General features: G+C 39.4%; 1 protein-coding gene across 2 annotated transcripts in view; it reads right to left on the bottom strand.

The window, feature by feature from the left end:
• Nucleotides 1-19103, bottom strand: part of ADAMTS12 (ADAM metallopeptidase with thrombospondin type 1 motif 12) — a 158999-nt gene that overhangs the window by 26236 nt on the left and 113660 nt on the right. For both annotated transcript variants that reach the window (XM_042028551.1, XM_042028550.1), the window contains exons 14-17: nucleotides 16529-16649; nucleotides 11410-11654; nucleotides 9993-10134; nucleotides 2503-2629 (exon numbers count right to left, since the gene is read on the bottom strand). In XM_042028551.1, coding sequence (XP_041884485.1) covers nucleotides 2503-2629; nucleotides 9993-10134; nucleotides 11410-11654; nucleotides 16529-16649 — 635 coding nt within the window. The remainder of the gene's footprint in view (nucleotides 1-2502; nucleotides 2630-9992; nucleotides 10135-11409; nucleotides 11655-16528; nucleotides 16650-19103) is intronic.

Below are 19103 nucleotides of genomic sequence, written 5' to 3'. Positions count from 1 at the left end.
TAATGAGGTAAGACCTGGTTTGTGAGAGCCACAAACATTTTATTCTTTGTCTGTAGCTTCTGTTTGATAAATTATCTATTTCTTATTTAGTGGTGCAGTAGCATGTTTAATGGTAGCACGTTTTTCATCACTGGGATTTAGTAGGGAACAACCATCTTTTTTTTTTGATAGAATGTTACTATAAAGCACCTGGTTCACTGCTGAGAAGTGCAAGGTCATCCAATGATTTGAGTTCTGTGGCTGCAGCACTAAACAAAGGTCTGCTGCAGTGTTGTGTTTAACAGCACTGTCCTCACCTCTAGCACAGAATTTAGCCATCTCTCTACGGAACACTTTGTCCTCAGCAGCTTCACGTGGACTCTCAGTTATCCCATAAAATGCTATATGGTTCAGTCATGTCTGCCTCCAGTTTTCAGACTTTCTTTAGAACTAGCAAACTACACTAAGGTGTCTTGGGTTCCAGATGAAGATTATTAACCACCTGTCTGGATTAGACGTGCCACACATGCCACGGAAAGCGAACATCAACTCAATCCCATGCTGGGACTACAGTCTGGAACAGAGAGCAGATTTACAAAAGGATGGGCTTGGGAAGAGTGACTAACAATTCATTCTTTGCTGCCATCTCTTCCAACACAAGAACTCAGGACCACCAACAGAAGTTAGTGAGATCCAGGTTCAAAATAGTTAAAATGTGGTGGCGCTTCACTGAGGCACTAGAGCTGTGGAACTTCCTGCAGAGTTTGTAGTAATGGAAGTTTTACAAGGTTGCAGAGGAAGGCTGCATGAGTGAGGTTCATTGGAGGTTACTGATTAGACAAGCCATAAAATGGAAATGCCTTGAATTAAAACCAGCTGGAAGCTGGAAGAGCATCAGAAAGAAATCTGATTTATGTTTGCCTTGCCCTTATTCCTCCTTAGGCATGTAGACCCTGCTGAGAGCCAGAACAGGGACTGAGACCTTTGGTCAAGCTATTACAGTCGCTTTTATGTTACTAAGAGAAAAATACACAACATGACTCTAGAATTAAATACATATGGTTTTCCTGCACCGCACTTTGTCATGACTTTGGTGTCCTCAGAAGCATGACTTGTGATTGCCCCTGCAGAACAGAATGAGCTCAAGAAGCATCACTCAGGCTGTCAGCACAAGAGAGCTTTTCTGCCTGGTCTGCAGAAGAGTTTTGTTCATGTATGACATTCTGCAATCTGCTCAACAAGGGGAATATTGCCCTCCCTCGCTTACAGAGCAGGTCTAAATAATGTTGTCACTTAGAACAAATGGCATAAATTGAGTTAATTTGGAATTTTTGAATTGATAGTACAGTTTATATGTGCCATAAAAAACACCTCAATGTGTATGGGTAGCCTCAGTTCTTAACAAGTCAAGTAATTAAAAAGTTGGGTCTACTGTCAATTGATTTCCTGACAATCTACAAAGAATTATGAAACTGCGGTAGTCTATGATGCAAGCACAAAGATGTAACTCCCAAAGGAGCCATCATCTACTGTTGTGAAGATACTTGGAAACAACTAATAAAACCAACAACCATGCAGAACTTTTCACATCAAAGTTTCACTAAATTCACTGCTGGCAAATGCAACACAATGAACTCCACAGACTCATTGCTTTGATTTGATCCTGATGGAACTAGAATTACTAGGGAAAGACTGGTGAACCTTTGTGAACAGCACAACAAACAACTTTCAAAGACAACAGAAGACAAAACCAAGATGTTCTAGTACCTAAAGCATGAAACAAAAACCAGTATTGATCTCTTCCAGCAAATCTGTGCCTGTTGTACAAGCCCGCAGTTCTGCAGGAACTTGGAATGTTTGTTGTGATTAGTCTTCCTTACCCTACTCCCTGAAATGGTAGCACAGAAAAAACAGAGATGAATATAAATTAAGAGAATGTTATGAGAAAGGAAAAAATTATTCCCATGTGATCACAGAATGAAGAAAGCTGCACTTCACTCAAAAATAAGAAGGAACATAATAAAAAAAAGCCGAATACTGCGTTATAAAGAAAGTATAAAAATTAGTTTTAGAAGCAGGCATTTTCACTCATCACCTCTCACAAAAAGGACAAAGGCATATAAAAAAATACTGAGAAACAACATCAAAAGGCTCTGCTAGTTTGTTTTTGGAACACACAGTGATGCATTATCACTTGAGCTAAGCCAAGAATACAATTTTTAAGTAAGAACTTATATGGTCTTTAGGCACACCTGAACCCTTTTGTTCAAAACAGTATCTACATACATGAGAAAACAATCTCTGCCACTTCCAGCACAGACTGCTCAGTAACTTGCCTTAGAAACCTCTGAGGGTGGCTCACTTCTAATTTGTTTAGAGGGGGTTTCTCGCACCTTGCTCTGTAGCGCGTGGCAGCCCTCACCATGGTAGGCTGTGGATGCCACACCAATGTGGCATCAGAAACACCTTCCTTTGAGTAAGGCTGCTAGTGAACACCCCCAGAGCCCCTCCAGAACCCATTACCTGGGTGGGCAGTCCTGCTCATAGCACTTCTTCTGCCGCCCGTTCGGCTGCGTTGCTGGGTCACAGAAGGAGTTTTTGATCGCTCCACTTCCCTTCCACACGCAGTGGGCGATCTGCCGCTGCACTCCTTCCAGAGAAAGACACACAAAAAAAAAGGAAGGGTAATCCCTGTAGGCTGGGGATGAACTGCAGAAATCCTCAGGAATGAGCATCCTTCAGTCAAGCTGAAAAGGTTAAGCAGAGCTTTTTTGGATCAGATCAGAGTTCAAGCGACATATTAGAAAGCACTTTTCTTAATGGAATTGTAAGCCTCATAAAGGGCTCTTGCAGGCCCTGAAGTAGGTTTAAATAGCTATGAAAGGTTCTTGAGTCACTCACAGACAAGAGGAAACACAGCAGCATCAGGCTATTCATAGCAATCCTGGTTTTGCTGACCTTTTCTTTTTTCTTTCAGAAGGCTGTTTAAGAACACAAACCAGAGTCATAGAATAACCCTGTGACTCTTAATGTGAACTCAAATTTAAGAATTTTTGGTACACATTTTGACTGAAATAGATGATGAAAAAAGTCTTCTATTTTCTAAGTAAGTAATACACAACACTTAGCACAAGAGGCAAAGCACCGTGATGAAGAGACACACAGAAACAATCCATACAAACAATGTGGGTTATTTCCCAACATTTCCATTTATACAAAACCCCCCTCATTTAACAGAAAGAAACATGAACCAAAATACTACATTACCCTAGTGTGAATCTAAAGAAAGTCAGTTTCAAGGGGCCTGCTTCCCATATAGTTCTGCAAAAATTTGAGGGAGATCTCTTGCTGCAACCCAATGAAAAAAAAAGTATTGCAATATTACAGTTATAAGGGTTGTAGTGAGACTGATACAGAGGCATTAAAATAGTTCAAACAAATCTTAAGGACTAGAAAGACTGAAAAAAAATTCACTCTCATTAAATTAACTGTGCTATTAATTCGCAACAATTAATACACACACGGTAGATTACTGCATCTCTCTAGAACTTTTATCCTTCTAGGATGCACAGGGTCTAACAGCACTGTTATCATGGTATCAAGGATAAGTATTAGGCTATTTTGCAGTATGTTTAGGAAACAAGCTTTTCCTTTCCTCAGGCCTCCTAATAACTAGTGTGGGAAACTATGTGGAAGATAAGAACAGAAATACATAGAAAATAATTGGGAAATAGGAATATATTCCTCTGAGACATATAGACTCAGAGAATCATAGAAATGTTAAGGTTGGAAAAGACCTGTAAGATCAGCAAATCCAATCATTAACCCTGCACTGCCTCAACAACACAGAAGAGAGTTTTCCACGCATATTTGGGTCATTTCACAGAAACCAACGGAAATCTATATCCCTTTCTTTACCCCCTTAGAACATCAGGTATGTGAGGAAATGCTTTTGCTTTTTGATTACTTTCAGACTTCTGACTGAGACATACGAAACAATTACTGACTACAGCACAAGATTTGATGACTGACTGCTCCAGTCAGACATGAAGGCTGATCTTCTAGAACAGCAATTAGTGTCACCTGTATGGAAAGATTAAGGGACTGAGGCATTCAAGCTCCAGGGTACATGGTGTGGAAGCAGCCGCAAGACTGCGGTAAGTCTGGACATGGTGATGTCTTATTCGTAGGTGACTTCAAACAGGAGAAAGCTTTTTGCCTCAGCTCCCAGGGAGCAGTGCTCTCTTTTATGCTCTGGTATAAATGTAACTGGAATATTTAGCAACCTTTCTGCTAGCTGTAAACAAAGCAGTTCACAGAAATGTTTCTGTCTCTTTCAAAATCATGATATGTTGCTGTTCCAAATACAAAAAACAAGGAATCTTTTGCTTTGATAAATTTTTAGTGTCATTTCAGCTGCCACAATTCACTTTAAAACCACTATAAACATTTGCAGAAGTTTTGCTTTGAAGCTGTACATTCTCATAAAACGATCAGCTGACATCAATGAATTAATTTATTCTAACAAACAACTTTTATTATGAAAGTTATGTGAACTCCCACTGTAGCTTCAAATCTCTAGCAGTTCAGCTCCAAAGTTGGAAGGAATCCTATATGCATATACCAACACACACAAATAAATGTAGGTTTATATGTTATGACATAATGAAACAGTTGGTTTTATCAGCCTGAGCAAGCTGAACTAGAAAACACTGCTAAAGCAGAAAACTTGTCACCCCATGCTGACCCTGCCCTAGCAAGTATTTACACAGTTATATGTAACTTAAGTGGGTCATTTCCTATTTAAGTCCTATTAAGATTAATAATTCTAAATACACTGAAACCTTAGAAATATTTGAAACCTAAACATTATTTCTAAAGGACTTTGAGAGGTAGCTGTTTTCCTCCACCATTTTTATTCTCTCTGACCTCAATGCTAATTAGTTCAACTGATGTGTACCATCTGTGAAAAAAAACCCTACAAGTATTTCTGGGAAAGACAGGAGAAACCAAGAAAGATAATTGCCAGATCAAAGAATAATCTTCATTTCACTAAATCTGCTCAGAGATTCCTTCTACTTCTCTGTGACACTTCACCGCTAATGCAGAGCTCTTTAGACGCGAGGCTGACCCACGCAGATCCTGATTTCTCACTTGGTTTGCGAAGAAAAGTGCCAGCTCAAAGTCATCTGGGTGTGGAAGGCTTTTGAAAGAGAGATTAGAAATCTTTTGGCTGCAGAGCCCTCAGTTTGGGCTGAAAACAACAGAAATTAAGGACCATAAGCAAGTGTATAAAAGGTGTATGAGAAAGATACACACTTGATTTTAGAGCTCATTTGAACAAGTAGTTGTCTGAGTTCTGAACTTAGATACTCTGAAAGGAGTTCACTTTGTATTTATATTTATATTTATATTTATATTTATATTTATATTTATATTATTTTATATTATATTTACATTATTTTATATTATATTCTGTGCACGCACAAGTTATGGGTAGAATACAAGTGCCAATCTTTACATTCTCAGCATTACAAAACTCAGACCCACAAGAGTGAATGGAAACGGCGTGACCTTTGTTTTCTAGAATCAACACTGCATTTCTAGGAACAATTGGAGATAACTTTGCAAAGCCTTTATAAAAGTTATGAAGGATTTAGAGGGCACATAACAGTTAACCCCCAAACAAATTTTAGAGTTAAATCCTTGTGCAGAGCTTTGAAAAACTGCCAATTACTGATGGTGTCTATGGAGAAACAAATTTTTTATATTGGCTAATATTCTCCCTTAGTTGCCGCTGTGCTGTGCTACGCTTTTTCTCAAATTTAATGCCACTCAAAGTTGGTTCTGAGAAACAAGATTAAAGCCTTTAGACAAGTAGGAAGGATTTATACTTGTAATTCCAACATTACCCATTCTGTGATTATTTAAAGAAGGAATAATAGGTAGTTGGTCTAGAAAAAAACCTCAGTGACACATTTAAATTAATATGGATTTTAAAAAGCTTACAGGCTCTATTTGCTGTCTTGAGAGCAGGCTCTGGAGGGACAGCTCTTGTCCAGAGGGTGCAGCAGTGTGCAGGACACTGGTGTGCACACATTCTGCGCTGCAAGCAATTCTTTTCTGCATAGAGCATACGGCAGGAAGAGATTCAACCTGTCGTGCACTGAGGGCAGAGAAAGGCTTGTGGTTTTCTACTACAAATTATCCCCTCTGGTACTTGTTTGCCATGAACTGGATTGCAATGTAATTACCTACCTATTTTCGACACTGCAAATAAATATCAGGTATTGCAATGTGTTCTCCTTTTCCCTGCATGCAGTATTAGGTATGTTTGCCAGAGAAAACATGGATTTTTCAGAGTATTTTGTCCCTGTTAAATGCCAGAGCCATCTTTGACACCACCATAGATGGGAGCACTTGAAGGAAATTAAGGAAGCCATGAGAAAATTTGGATCTTCTGTTTCTCCACTGCAGTGGAGCTGGAGACGGGTATGTGTCAGGGCACGGCATGGTGCTACCTTGAGGCCAAGAATCTTGGGGAAAGTATGTCAAGGGAGCTGCCCTGGGTTCATTCTGGGAAGAGACAGCTTCAGTCTACAAAGATTTTATTCATCACTGGAACGTTTTCCAGGTACACTTCCCACAGATAACAAGCTGTACCACACAGCTAAAACAATATTTTTTCTCTTACAACTGATGAAACTTTCCTGCATCAGCCCATTGCCCTGCCTGTAGCCCAGTTTGTCATTCCTTAATGCAGCTCTTCTTTCTTGGCTCAAGAAAGCACTTGTTTGCATTGTCCTGATCTGTGTGGCTACAAAAGGCCGAAGTGCCCTTGGATTTACTGTTGTGTTTTTGACCAGTGGTGATGAAAGGACCTATGCTGGATCTTTGGCAGGTCCAGGTTTGCCAAGGGAACAGAAGTCTAGGTGAGGATCAGTTTCTTGCACTGGCTGCAGCTGTCAAAGTTAGTTGAACAGTTCACCTTTCTTGGTCCTCCTTTTTATCCTAAAGTTATTGGTTTATTGTTTACCAAATGATAATTGCAATAATACTTGAAAGCTATTTACTACTAACCTTAGGCTAAATAAATACAGCTTTTCTTACTGATCTATCTCTAGGCTTGTCTTCAATAAGATTTGTTGTGCAGCACACTCATAGCAGAATATGACCTTCAGTCTACTTCAGTAGACTTTTATAAACTTTTCAGAACACTTCAAATGCCAGTGATTTGGTACAATGAGCATGTTACTGCCAACAGCAATAAGTTCTGAATCCAAACAGAGTGAACATTCACATAAAATCAATTGCATCCTTCACAGCCAGAAGGAAGTTCTCTGGAAGCCACTTGGACATCATGGAGAATTACTTCACTGAAAGGGTTGTCAAGCATTGGAACAGGGTGCCCAGGAAGTGGTGGAGCCACCATCCCTGGGAGTGTTCAGGAAACAACTGGATGTGGCACTTGGTGTCATGGTTTAGTTGACAAGGTGGTGTTTGGCAAAGCTTGGACTCCATGATCTTGCAGGTATTTTCCAGCCTTTATGGTGCTTTGAACAGCAATGCTGGTCCACGTCCCAATGGCCCAGAGCACAACCAAACTGAATGTGTACCTGCAGAGAACTGCAGGCGTACTGTAGTATTGGGTTCCCCTGCTCCAAGTGATGCACTGAAGCTCTGTGTCAGGATTTCTCTTTTTTAATGGGCAAGGAGCAAGAGACAATACCCTGACTGTATCACGTTTACATCCTTCTTTAGACCTGTCCAGTTACTTTCCTAAACATATGTATCTCAGAGGAAACAGGGCTACGGGTTTATTAATTTCTTGTCTTCTGTCCACGAAGAACAGAAATTCAGCAGAGAACTGGTGTGCCCTTCATGAACTGGGATGCACTTCCTGGTTCCCCTTCAAACTGATGTCACCAAGTCCATCTTGTCTGAAACACATGATTTCTATTTATACAAAGGCAATAAGCTAAAAAAACATTTATTAGGAGCACAAATGCAGAAAACAGAGGAAGTCAATCAGTAAATAAAACGTGAAAAAACCTCACATACCACAGTTCTCTGTTTAAGTAACCCCTGTGGCAGTTAGAAATCAAAGCCACGTCACACAGTTTGTTAGCCAGAAGAGAGTACACAGGGCTACAATTTACCTAGTGAGAAACAGTTCTGGGAATACTGCAGCTGATGTAAAAAGAACCTCAAAACAGCATAATAAACAGTGTACCAACACATTCCGCTTCTCTCCCTTTATTTTATGATAACAATTTTTACATTAAACACAACTCACAACTAGGTAGGTATCAGAACTAAAACTTACAGCGCACAATTAAGCAAAACACTTGTTTTGTGCACCTATTGAAAGAAAATGGTGGGTGTTCTTCTGCTAACCAGAAGGCACACAGTGTTTTGTGCTGAGAGACTCTTCTCAAAAAAAATCCAGAAAAAGAAATCACATCATCTATCTACTGAAGCATACATATATATGAATGAACACACTCTCTATAATATGTTGATTTTATGTATATAAAGATATTTTTCAAATAAGATGCGAATGTTATTGGGATGGGATATTTTACACGACACTTCTACAAGTTCTTTTAATCTTCTAAACTTTAGGTCATACAATGCCCTTTGTCCAAACCACTGAAGATGTATTATTTTAGTGTCTTCCTTGACAGGAGAGGTTTAAAAGCTGTTACTCCCACAATCACCATTACTTCTAGAATCACAAGTGGATTTGTTACAACACTTGTTTTTCCTTTTTCTTTCCTTCTGCAAAGCAGTTAAAAATGCAGTAATTATCAAAACCCACTAACAAAACTCTAGCATTAGAAAAGGCCTTTCTCGTATTACTGGTCTGGTTGTAACAGTGATCTTCTACTCTTCCGTACAGTTATCATATGGATGGTCAAAGAATAAGGTTATGGTCATATCTCCAGAATTCTTTTACTGTCCTGTGAAACTCAAGAGCTAATTCAGACAGAAGGCTACAGTTCCTTTCCCCCAAGTTCAGAATTGCCTTCATATACAACCTTTTCCTCACAGTTTCAAAATTATTCCCACAATAGATGGATAAAAAAAAAAATTACTATTGTAAAGAAACCTTCAGACTCTTTATTCTTATTGTTGGTTTACGACAAATATTAACTTTATCTCATTGATGTTCGCTACTTCAGAGGAAGTTCTCCAGCTGGCATTTTGTGTGAGTTACCAGAAGCAAGCTTCTAGACCTGTTGTTAAAGCCTACTTCATCGTCATCATTCTGCTTGTCTGTTTTAATGTGTGGCACAGAACTACAATGTAACTGCAGTGGTAGCCAAGCCATTGCCAAACTGGTAAAGACATGGAAGTTCTCAAGACTAATTTAAATAAAATAATTATTGAGCAATGCACAAAAAGAGTTGTTACTTGTCAAGGCAAGACAGAAATGAAGGATATTTTTTGTAGTTAATATATTGAAAAGACTTAATAGGGAACCAATAGTAGGTCATAAATTTGTATTGCTGGAAAGTAAGGCTATGATGAACAGTATTGACAACAAATTATGAAGGAAAGAACACCGTACCTTCTTATTTTGGTTCACAGAAGCTGAGAATTTGAGGGCAGGTGTTTTAGAAACCTATTTGACTTAAACAATTTTAAACCATTTTATTTTGAAGTCAAAATACATTATTCACAGAATCACAGCATGGCTGGAGTTGGAAGGGACCTCTGGAGATCACCTAGTCCAACCCCCCTGCTAAAGCAGGGTCATCTGGTGCAAGCTGCACAGGATCATAACCAGGCAGATTTTGAATGTCTGCAGAGAAGGAGACTCCACAACCTCTCTGGGAAACCTGTTCCAGTGCCCTGTCACCCTCAAAGTAAACAAGTTATTTCTCACATTATTTTTGAAACCATGTGATCCAATTTCCCACCAAATGCAGATTAAAGAACATTACCTCTTTGAGGACTATGTCTGTAATGAAGACAAACAGTAAGAGAAAAAGGAAGTGAGGAATTACCTCTTCCACAGGTAACACTGCAGGCTGTCCACTCTCCATACTGCCAGAAATACTCTGGCTCTCCAATCTCATTCTCATTGCTTTCTTCTTTACGTACAGTGTATTCATACTCAATTCCAGGGTTAGTTTCTTGAAAAAGTAGCTGGAAAGAGTGGGGTTTATTACTTTTTTGATTAATAATCTACTGGCCAAAAGCTTTCAAAGTGTGAAACTGGAAGAATTAAACCTGCCCATTTTGGAGTCTGGTACCAGTTCAGAGTAGCAGACTTGCAGAATTTCCACTTCTATGTTGACAGTGGCATACATGAATCTTTCAAAGACACAGTTGTTTACCATGCACTTCTGCAAACGCAGGGGGGAATAAATGGGTCACCGTAATTGGTATCCTATTGACTATAAAAGATAATCCAAAATCCAGCCAAAGCATCCCTGTGCTGCTGATTAAGAGTTATTGTCTATCCCCATTACAAATTATAATTTTCCTACCTTCTGAAATAGCTGTTACAAAACAACCATTAAGTCAGAAAATTACAGATGCTATTCAGACACTGCTTTGATATTATTTTTCAGTGTTTCTGAATTAAGAAGAAAAATTCCAACCAAGAAGAGGCACTCAAGAAATTTACCTCAGAGGAAGAAAGTAAACATCATCAAGGGATAAAAGACTTCAGCAATTAACTTTTCTTCTCAATTGTACTAAAAGTGAAGACTGAGCACTCATTAGTTTTGTCTTCTCATGAGACATTCAAAGTGTGAAAGTGGTCTCCCATCACACCCCTAATACTTCTTTTAATTGCATGGTGGATATACAGGCAAACAAGCCATGAGAGATACTTTCAAAGACCAAAGGGCCAATTCCTAGTTATTTTTTCAAGACTGACAGAAGCTGGTTATGTTTAAGTTAGAATCTATAAAGAAACAAAAGAAAACAGCCTCTGCAGACATTATATGGATCAGTTTCACTTACCATAAGCTATTCTTGCTCCATGCAAGCTGTCACTGCGGTCAGCTTTCCCTAGCTCTCACTGTTCACAGCCTGACATCAGCTCCCCTTTTGTGACAACTTATTTTTCATCTGGATCCGGGTCACATCACAGCCATGTGATGGTCAAATTTGGTACAAGAGACAAGAAAGTTTGGGCAGAGGACTGACCAACTATAGGTGACAGGATCCCTGTCCTAGTGACACTCTTTAAAAAATATGAGTATGATACAGGATATATTTTTAGGCAGGATGAACAACCCTCAAGCAAGGTGCTTAATTCTCTCCAAAACAGCTCAACTATTTTTTTCAAGACAGCACATTAATAGTGGTTTGTACACCAACATTATATATTTTCCCAGCCTCAGTTTCAGAACCCCAGCACATTCTGCTGCCATCCAAATGAGCAGGTTCTTCTTGTGATCTTCTGCTTACCTGAATCCATATTGATTCATTGGTGGGTCCTGGAGCAGTCAAATTTTCTAGATCCCCTATTCTGTCGTACTGAAATATTGTGCCTGCCACTTTGTATTCGCCATTCCACTGGATGATGAAGCCTCCATTCAGGTAGTACTTTTCTGGGTCTTTGCTTCGCACAGCAAGGAAATTTCCTGATTCTGCAACTTCCATGACTTTGATTCCCCTCGCACCTTTTGGAATTAGCCCAATATCAACATATCCTAAGAGACACGAAAAATTCATGGAGGTGAACAACAGAAATGTCACTGCATTCTACTTATTTCTAAGATGATTAAAACATCAATCAGCTATGCTTGAAAATATATACAAATGTGCTATCACAGAGCTTGTATTTCAGTTTGCTAGTAGTGTGACTTTCCACGTCAGGGTTTCTACTGTCAGCTGGGGAATAGTGTTTAGGCAATGCCAGCATTTAGGCATTGAGAAGGGATGCAGAGGTGAATGACTTTCAGAGCTGTACCAGGAGAAATCCACTGCACAGATGAGAATCAACATTCCCATAACCATATCCAAGGCTCTGGAATGCTGCAATCTGGAGAAATGCCAGGGAGTTCCAGCAAGTTAGCAGTCTGTTGTGGGAAAGGTTTTTTTGATTTGCAAAGAATGTTTTCATCTGTACCCAATGTACAGGTATGCACAGAATTCCACGTACCTTCTCTTAAGGCATTTAACTTCTCTGTGACTGCTTGCCTTACAAAAAAATAAATGAATGTTACTCAAATGCCTCAAATTACTACTATAAATTGAACACATTTTCATAAACTACTGATTTTGATAACAAAGTTCAAGAGCTCTTCACCTGTTAAGAGATGTATGGTCTGTGTGTTAAGAATTAATCTAGAGCACCTATTACAGAAATTTGTTCACATAACAAGCAATATGTGACATCAGGCTCTGTGCTTCTCACCTTACAGGAAACTGCTATTGTTGTTGCTACTGGACTGTAAAAACAGGAAGTTCACACAGATCCTTGAACAGAAACTCAGTTAGCTTTCTTGTTATTGCCCCTAGCTGAGCTCTAGAAATTAGATGGATGACATTTCTACATGCTGGTACACTGGGAGTGTGAGCTGCATTTTGTGCTGGTTTATTTCAGGACTGGAATATGAGTTCCTCAGTTCTCATCACACACTACCGAGGTCATGAATTAAATTCTGAGACTCACATCCTGTTCACCTTTCTTGTGAAATGAGCTTATCACCTTTGATTACTCACTCACATGAGTGAGATAAACCACACTGGGCATGCTAAGCAATCTTCAGTATCAATGTTCTTCACCTACCAGAAATATTTATGTGCTGTACAACAACCTGCTGTTCTAAATAAGTGCCCGAGAGTCTTTAACATCTGAATTTTATTTGCAGCTCTCTTGTGGTGTAATAAATACTGGTTAAAATGTCATATGCTGCTTAGAGTACAAAACAGAATCTGTCTGCTTCAGGTCTTTCCTAATTACGCTGATAATATATAATTCCATATATGGATTTCCAGTGATCGATGTTTAAGAAGGAGTGTTTTCTGAATGTTACCTTTCTCAAGTCTCACAGACTGACTGTGGAAATTCAAACATTTCAGGTTTTTTTAAGTGAATGAAGTAACAAAATCTGGAAGCTCACTGAATGACTTCTATTATTCAGGAAATCAGTGGTCTAGGTCTATTGTAAGTAACCACGTCTAATGATTCTACCAAATGCTCTATTCATTCAGTGCAGAGAAGACATATTATGAACACAGTGTGTGATTATGTAACTAAAGTCTTGATTAGAAGGCATACTTACAACCAGGACAAATTAACACGGCATGGAAAATCTTAATTATGTCACATCCTGACAGCTTGGCTTTGCGATGCTTATGTCCTTTTACAGTAGGGTTGGGTTGGGGTTTTTTCTGATGTAATTAGAATAACATTTATTCAAAACACAAAGCATAAGAACAATAAAACAATTTTTGTTTTGTTGCAACACAAAAATCTATATATCCCTTCAAGATTTTGCATAGTTATTTTTGTCTGAATCACCTGCTGCTGCTCATAAACCTTATTTTAAATGTATTGCAACTGTCTGGTAAGGGATGTTACCATTTGGTCTGTGTATCACATTGCCTTCTCCCTGGCCCTCCTCACCAGCTAAATTACTTCCTGATTTCCCAGAGCCTCTTGCTGATTCCCAATAAACATTATCTGATTTTGAAAGGAAAGCAAATGACCAGCAAGCTTTTGAGTTTGTCCCTCAACATAATACATTTTTGTTTAAAAATCCAGTGAGGGGTGTTTATGTAATTGTTCCTGGTTATGGGGTTTCATTTGATAAGGATCTAGAGATCCCAGATTCAGTAACAGTCAAAATGTCAGCTGTCTTACCTACACACTGGGCTCATTAAATCCTGAAGCAACCCTATTGTGGGTGCTTCTGCACACCTGTGAATTGGCAACTCTCAGATGCTATTAATCCTTCCCTTTTGAATTAAAATTAAATCTATATGCTCCCAACACGAAACCCTTGTTGTATGCACAGCTCTACAAGGACTAAAGAACTTGTTTCTCTTTTCCCACTTCTGTGAGAAAAGAGTAATTTTACTCAGGCCATTAGCACAGCACTGCAGATCAAATGATGACCAGATCTCCTTGTCACAACAGTTCACTTTCCTACTCTCCAGCCTGTTTTATCTGCAAGCCTCTCTTAAAAATACAGATTCCTGAGGCACAACTTTCCTCTATGCCAGGTTCCAGACACTACCATGACTTCTTTGCCCAGGCTTGACCTTCTTGCTTTTCCATGCCCTGCTCATGCAGCAACCTTTCTGCCACCAAAGTTCAGCTGAAGCAACTTCAATGATTTTCAAACAAACCCCTTGAAAACAAGGGGGGTAATAATAGTGTCAACAGCTGAGACAATGTGTTCCCATGAGACCTCTGGTTTGTTTTCCACCATGAAACTCCAAGAGCAGCCATTACAAAGATGATGCTGTCATTTCTGTGACTCTCTTGGATGCCCCTGAATCACTGTTCCTATTTTGCATCCATGAAAAAAACAAAGAATTTTAAGGGAAATGCAAGTAATAATACAGATTTCAAAACTTTTCCTTCTGACCATGAGGCAGTAAGATTTCTAAGACTTCTACAAAGACATCTTCTTCAGGTAAAACTGATCACCCTGCCCTGCAGTGAAAGGCTGAATTATTAAAACTATTTCCTAGCATTTCATTAGTTAGACATGGCAACTGAGTCAACTTGCACAGACAATACACAGTGCTGCAGCACTTGACCAAGAAGGGCCTTGCTGGACTGAGGTTCTGAACAAAGATTTAAATCAGAATATATTAGCTTTGGCTTTGTATTTTTTCTATGACACTGAACATAGAAAAACGTTTCAAATCTTCTTTGCTGGTGACTGGCAGCATGCTTTGATACAGTTTTGTTACCTATGCTGAATTTATATCCTGAGTCTGAAGTCTTTATGTTTACATAAACTGTTCAGCAGCCACTCTGCTATAAAATCTGACAAACCACTGACAACACATCTGTCAGACACAAAAAGAAGACAGATATCCTGAACAAAGCCTTTTGCCTATTCCCAGTTGAACACCTGTGCACATCGGTGAAATCCACACATTGTCACGAAGAGACCACCAATCTCTGCCCTTCCTTACATTTTTCCTTCTTTTTGTCTGCAATGGAGTCAATGTCTATAGAAGGGAGAGAATCTCCAGAATCAATACATTTTTTAATGAATCTAAAGAAAACATTGAAATAATTTTACTTAACACTCAGTATCCCTCAGCAGTATCTGTCAGTAAGACTGACTGAATCTTGTGGCAAGGAAAACCTAAGTAAATATAAAGCACAAAATGAATTTAAATAAAAGGTACTTATCCTCCCATAAGTTACAATACTGGACTTTTTATGTAAAATTGTTTTTCAAAAATAAAGTTCACATCTTTAGCCTTGGAAAGCTCACACACAGTCAAAGGCAGAGTGAATTTCAGATTTGCAGAAACAAAAGATCAGAGGCTGAAGGATTACTGTTGTATTGGAAGAGAGGGAGCTCCAGATTTTCTTTTGAAAGTCTCACATACATATGAAACCTGCACTGCTGCAGGATTGCAGTCGTCTTCACAGTTCACCTTTGGGACACAGAGAGAAGGAAAGCAAACTCAAGTACAGAAAAAAACCCTGAAATATTAAAGAAGCTTTTACCCCAAACTTTGGAAAATCTGGTCAAACTAGCCCTAAGTTAGTAGCACAAATCATACTTGTGCAAGGCAGAACTATTTTATTTGAAAAACCCCACAAATCCAGAAGTCAGCCAAAGGCACTCACTGCAGTTTCCCCCTCTTCACTACAATGGTACCAGTTACTGATCTTGAGACTTCTCATCTCTGCATCAGCCTCTTTCTTTAGCTGCAGACCGTACTCCAAGCATACTCTCCAGTGCCTCATCTTCTCACCTCTCCCCCTCCTGCCCTGGTTTTCCATTGAAAGCTGTTCATCCTAGCTGCCTCTTCACCTCCAGCTCACCACCATATTTCTTACTCAGTTTTAGTCTCCCACTCCTGCTTCCAGACTCTCTAGCTCCCATTCATCCCACACAAGTCAACTTAAAGCCTGAATGTCTCGCTACCATCAGTGAAGACGGGCTCAGTCCTCCAATCGCTTATTCAGACCACTTCAGCCCTGCAGGGACTCTTCTCCTCTTTATGACGCTTAGAAATGAATCCCCAAGATGCTCACTCCAGAACTTTCTTGGTGCTTTCTACTTTACAGAGATTAGGTCCAGATTTTTCAAGATGGCAAATTACATTCACTTTGTAAATGCATTTGCTATTTTGGATTTTATTGTTAACTGCATAACTTGCACAGGACCTGTTGGGTCTCTAACAATTTTTATAAGACAAGGTGTACTTAAAAAGCACAGAGCAGGCATTTCTTTCTGGCAGAAGCATGATTCACTGAAACACCCGTTTACAACTTCCCACGCAGATGATCACTCAGTTTTCAACGAGAAACACTTTAGTCATTTTTACATAGAGAAATGACTTCATCAACGGAAGAATTTAAAAGAAGAACCTGTATTACCAAATCCTTCACTTTGATTAAACATCATCTTCACTGTACGACAAGCAGAGCCGTCTCCCAGGCAAACTCCACACTGGTCTTCTGTTGCGTTGGAATTTATCTCATAATCACAGCCAACAGCCTAGAAGGAAAAACAGTGTTGGAGTAAATGTGGTGTCCACAACAAATTCTTGCACTTCTAAGAAGGGGAGTAGTGTAGCTCCTGTATAGTGTATTACACCAAGGTGAAAAACAAACTAACAAGCAATAACCATTACCATGTCACAAAAAACACAGTAGTGACCAGTCACTTGAGATGGAAATGTGCCACCCAAATGGCCTCAGTATCTGGGACTGGCCCCAACATCCAGGATTTGTGTCTGCTTTCTTACGTCACAGAGCTATCCACAGGTTCCCAGGAACACAATGCAGTAACAGAACTGAAATCTCTGCCAGCTTTTTGTGGCCATCTGACAACACAGAACCTCTACTACAGTCAAACCCCCCTAGCAAAGAAAAACTCTTCAGCAGGCATGAAGTTTTGTATCAATGGTTCTTCAGCTTGCCAGCACAGGAGCATGGGTCAGGATAAAGTGAGTCAAGTGCATCAAGTTCTAGTAAAGACCGATTTTCCAGTACATGCTTGCTACAGGGAGAGAGAAAAGTTTATTCATACTGAGTCAGGAAAAAACTTCATCCTTTCCCAACCCAAAAATTCTGTGCTCTAATGTCTTTAAATTTCAACACAATTTTCATTTGGTTTTGGGATTTCTTTCCAGCCTCTCCTCAAAAACAAGCAAGGTTGCAGAACACAACCTAACATCCAGCATTCAGTGGCTGTTAATAGTATCTAAGACACCTGGAGGTCTGTGATGTAGATGAATAGCCAGAAGTCTGGTAGCATGTAAAGGTTTTCTTAGCTGATTTTTCTCAAAATAAGCTTTCAGGTGCTATACCTGCCAACTTCTCTGACACCCTCTTGATGTATGAAAATCTGGGTATTACCTCTTTTGATGTTGATCTTATTTTACCTTCAATACATCAGCTACTGTAATCTTCTGCAAGCTTCTGACAGGAAAATCCATCTATGAGACTAACCTAGGTATACAGGCTCCTGCATTCTTCAGTATTTTTCTATCATTTTCAGCTTAAGAAACACTTTTTGTCTAAGTGTCAGTGATTTAATGAACAATTAGAAAAACCATGAAAAACAGAAGCAAGGAAAGGCCTCAAGCTACAGATGGTGGCAAACTGCATCACTGTAAAGAAGATTCAAAAAAAAGACTCATCCATCACTTAATGCCAATACACACCTAGCACCTTTCATACCAGCCCTGAAAAGTCATGGCCATGTCAAAAGGTTCTGCAGCAGTCTTAGCTTCCCCCTCCTTTCAGTGAAGGCCACTTTCAAAAAATGAAAAGTTTCGTAATGTCTTGCACAAAGACAGATCCTGGCACCAAGGACCAAATTTATGAGCAGTACAGAATGTTACAGAGATAAGGATGTATTAGGAAGGTAACTTTTTGCCCCCAAGTATGCAGCTATTTGACCAAGGATGGATTTAATCAACTATTCAGAATACACAGATGCCACTGCTACATGAACAGGATGCTTCTTTATCTTGTCAGGAGTCCAGCTCTGTCTCTTCACCTGTTGTCTACAGATGCACTGGAGTTTATGTTTAACACTTCCTAATAATTTAAAGAGGCTGGAGTGTTGCTGTTTTCTCAAAGTGATGCATTCTGCAGTACATCTACTGTACTATTACTACATCTGTTAATCATCTGCAAACAGTGAAGTCATAGTTATCTGGTTTATTATTAGACCAGAGAAATAATCAGACAATCTGGAGAGTCGTGGAAGTTTAAGTTTATTTTCTATACTATGAACATGAACAGAAAGGTGGGGAAGTCTGAAGAAGGAACCCTTGTGCTTCATGCTTTGCTATTAGACAATATGATTAATGACTACAGAACACTCGTGGTTTTGAAAAGGTTTCTGTCCATCTTTATTTGCTGTGCATTCTTGTTTGAGAAGCTGCACACAGAATTAATTTATCTAGTTCACACAGTCAGATACTTTGACATTAACATCACTGAGCATACTTCCCTTCCAAGTACTGCGTAGTGTGAAAATCCCCGAAGGTTTAACTAATTAGTTCCAAACTGCTGCAGCCCTGATTCTTACTGAGATGGAAGCACCACAGTATCATCACTTCCCTGCCTTTGGGGTGCCAGTCCATGCTTCTGCATGGGCTCTACTCCATCAGCTCGGTCACAATCAGCTCAGATCTCTCCCACTTGACCATGCATTTCCTTTAGCAACAGGTCTGTGGCATCAAAATATAACATCTCTGTGATATGAAGGGAATCCCTTTGTCCCGTCCAACAATAACAGCAGTGTATTTCAGTGTTCTTCTGATATTTGAAACAGTTTGTATCTGATCAGACATCAGCCTTACCTATACATGCAGTATTTCTATTCATCCTTGGGGTTCTGGAATACCCAAGAATGAGGCAAACAATTTACTGTGCGACAGTAAATAAAGCCTTTGTTTTATTCCCCAGCTCCGGGCTGTTGGTGGTGCTGTCATGA

Source organism: Corvus kubaryi, unplaced genomic scaffold (genome assembly GCF_017639235.1).
Source record: "Corvus kubaryi isolate FWS band 111438036 unplaced genomic scaffold, C.kubaryi_AGA036_p1.0 37308, whole genome shotgun sequence".
Taxonomy (NCBI): domain Eukaryota; kingdom Metazoa; phylum Chordata; class Aves; order Passeriformes; family Corvidae; genus Corvus; species Corvus kubaryi.
Note: the sequence above shows the minus strand (reverse complement) of the source record. Positions and strands in the feature narration are given on the sequence as shown.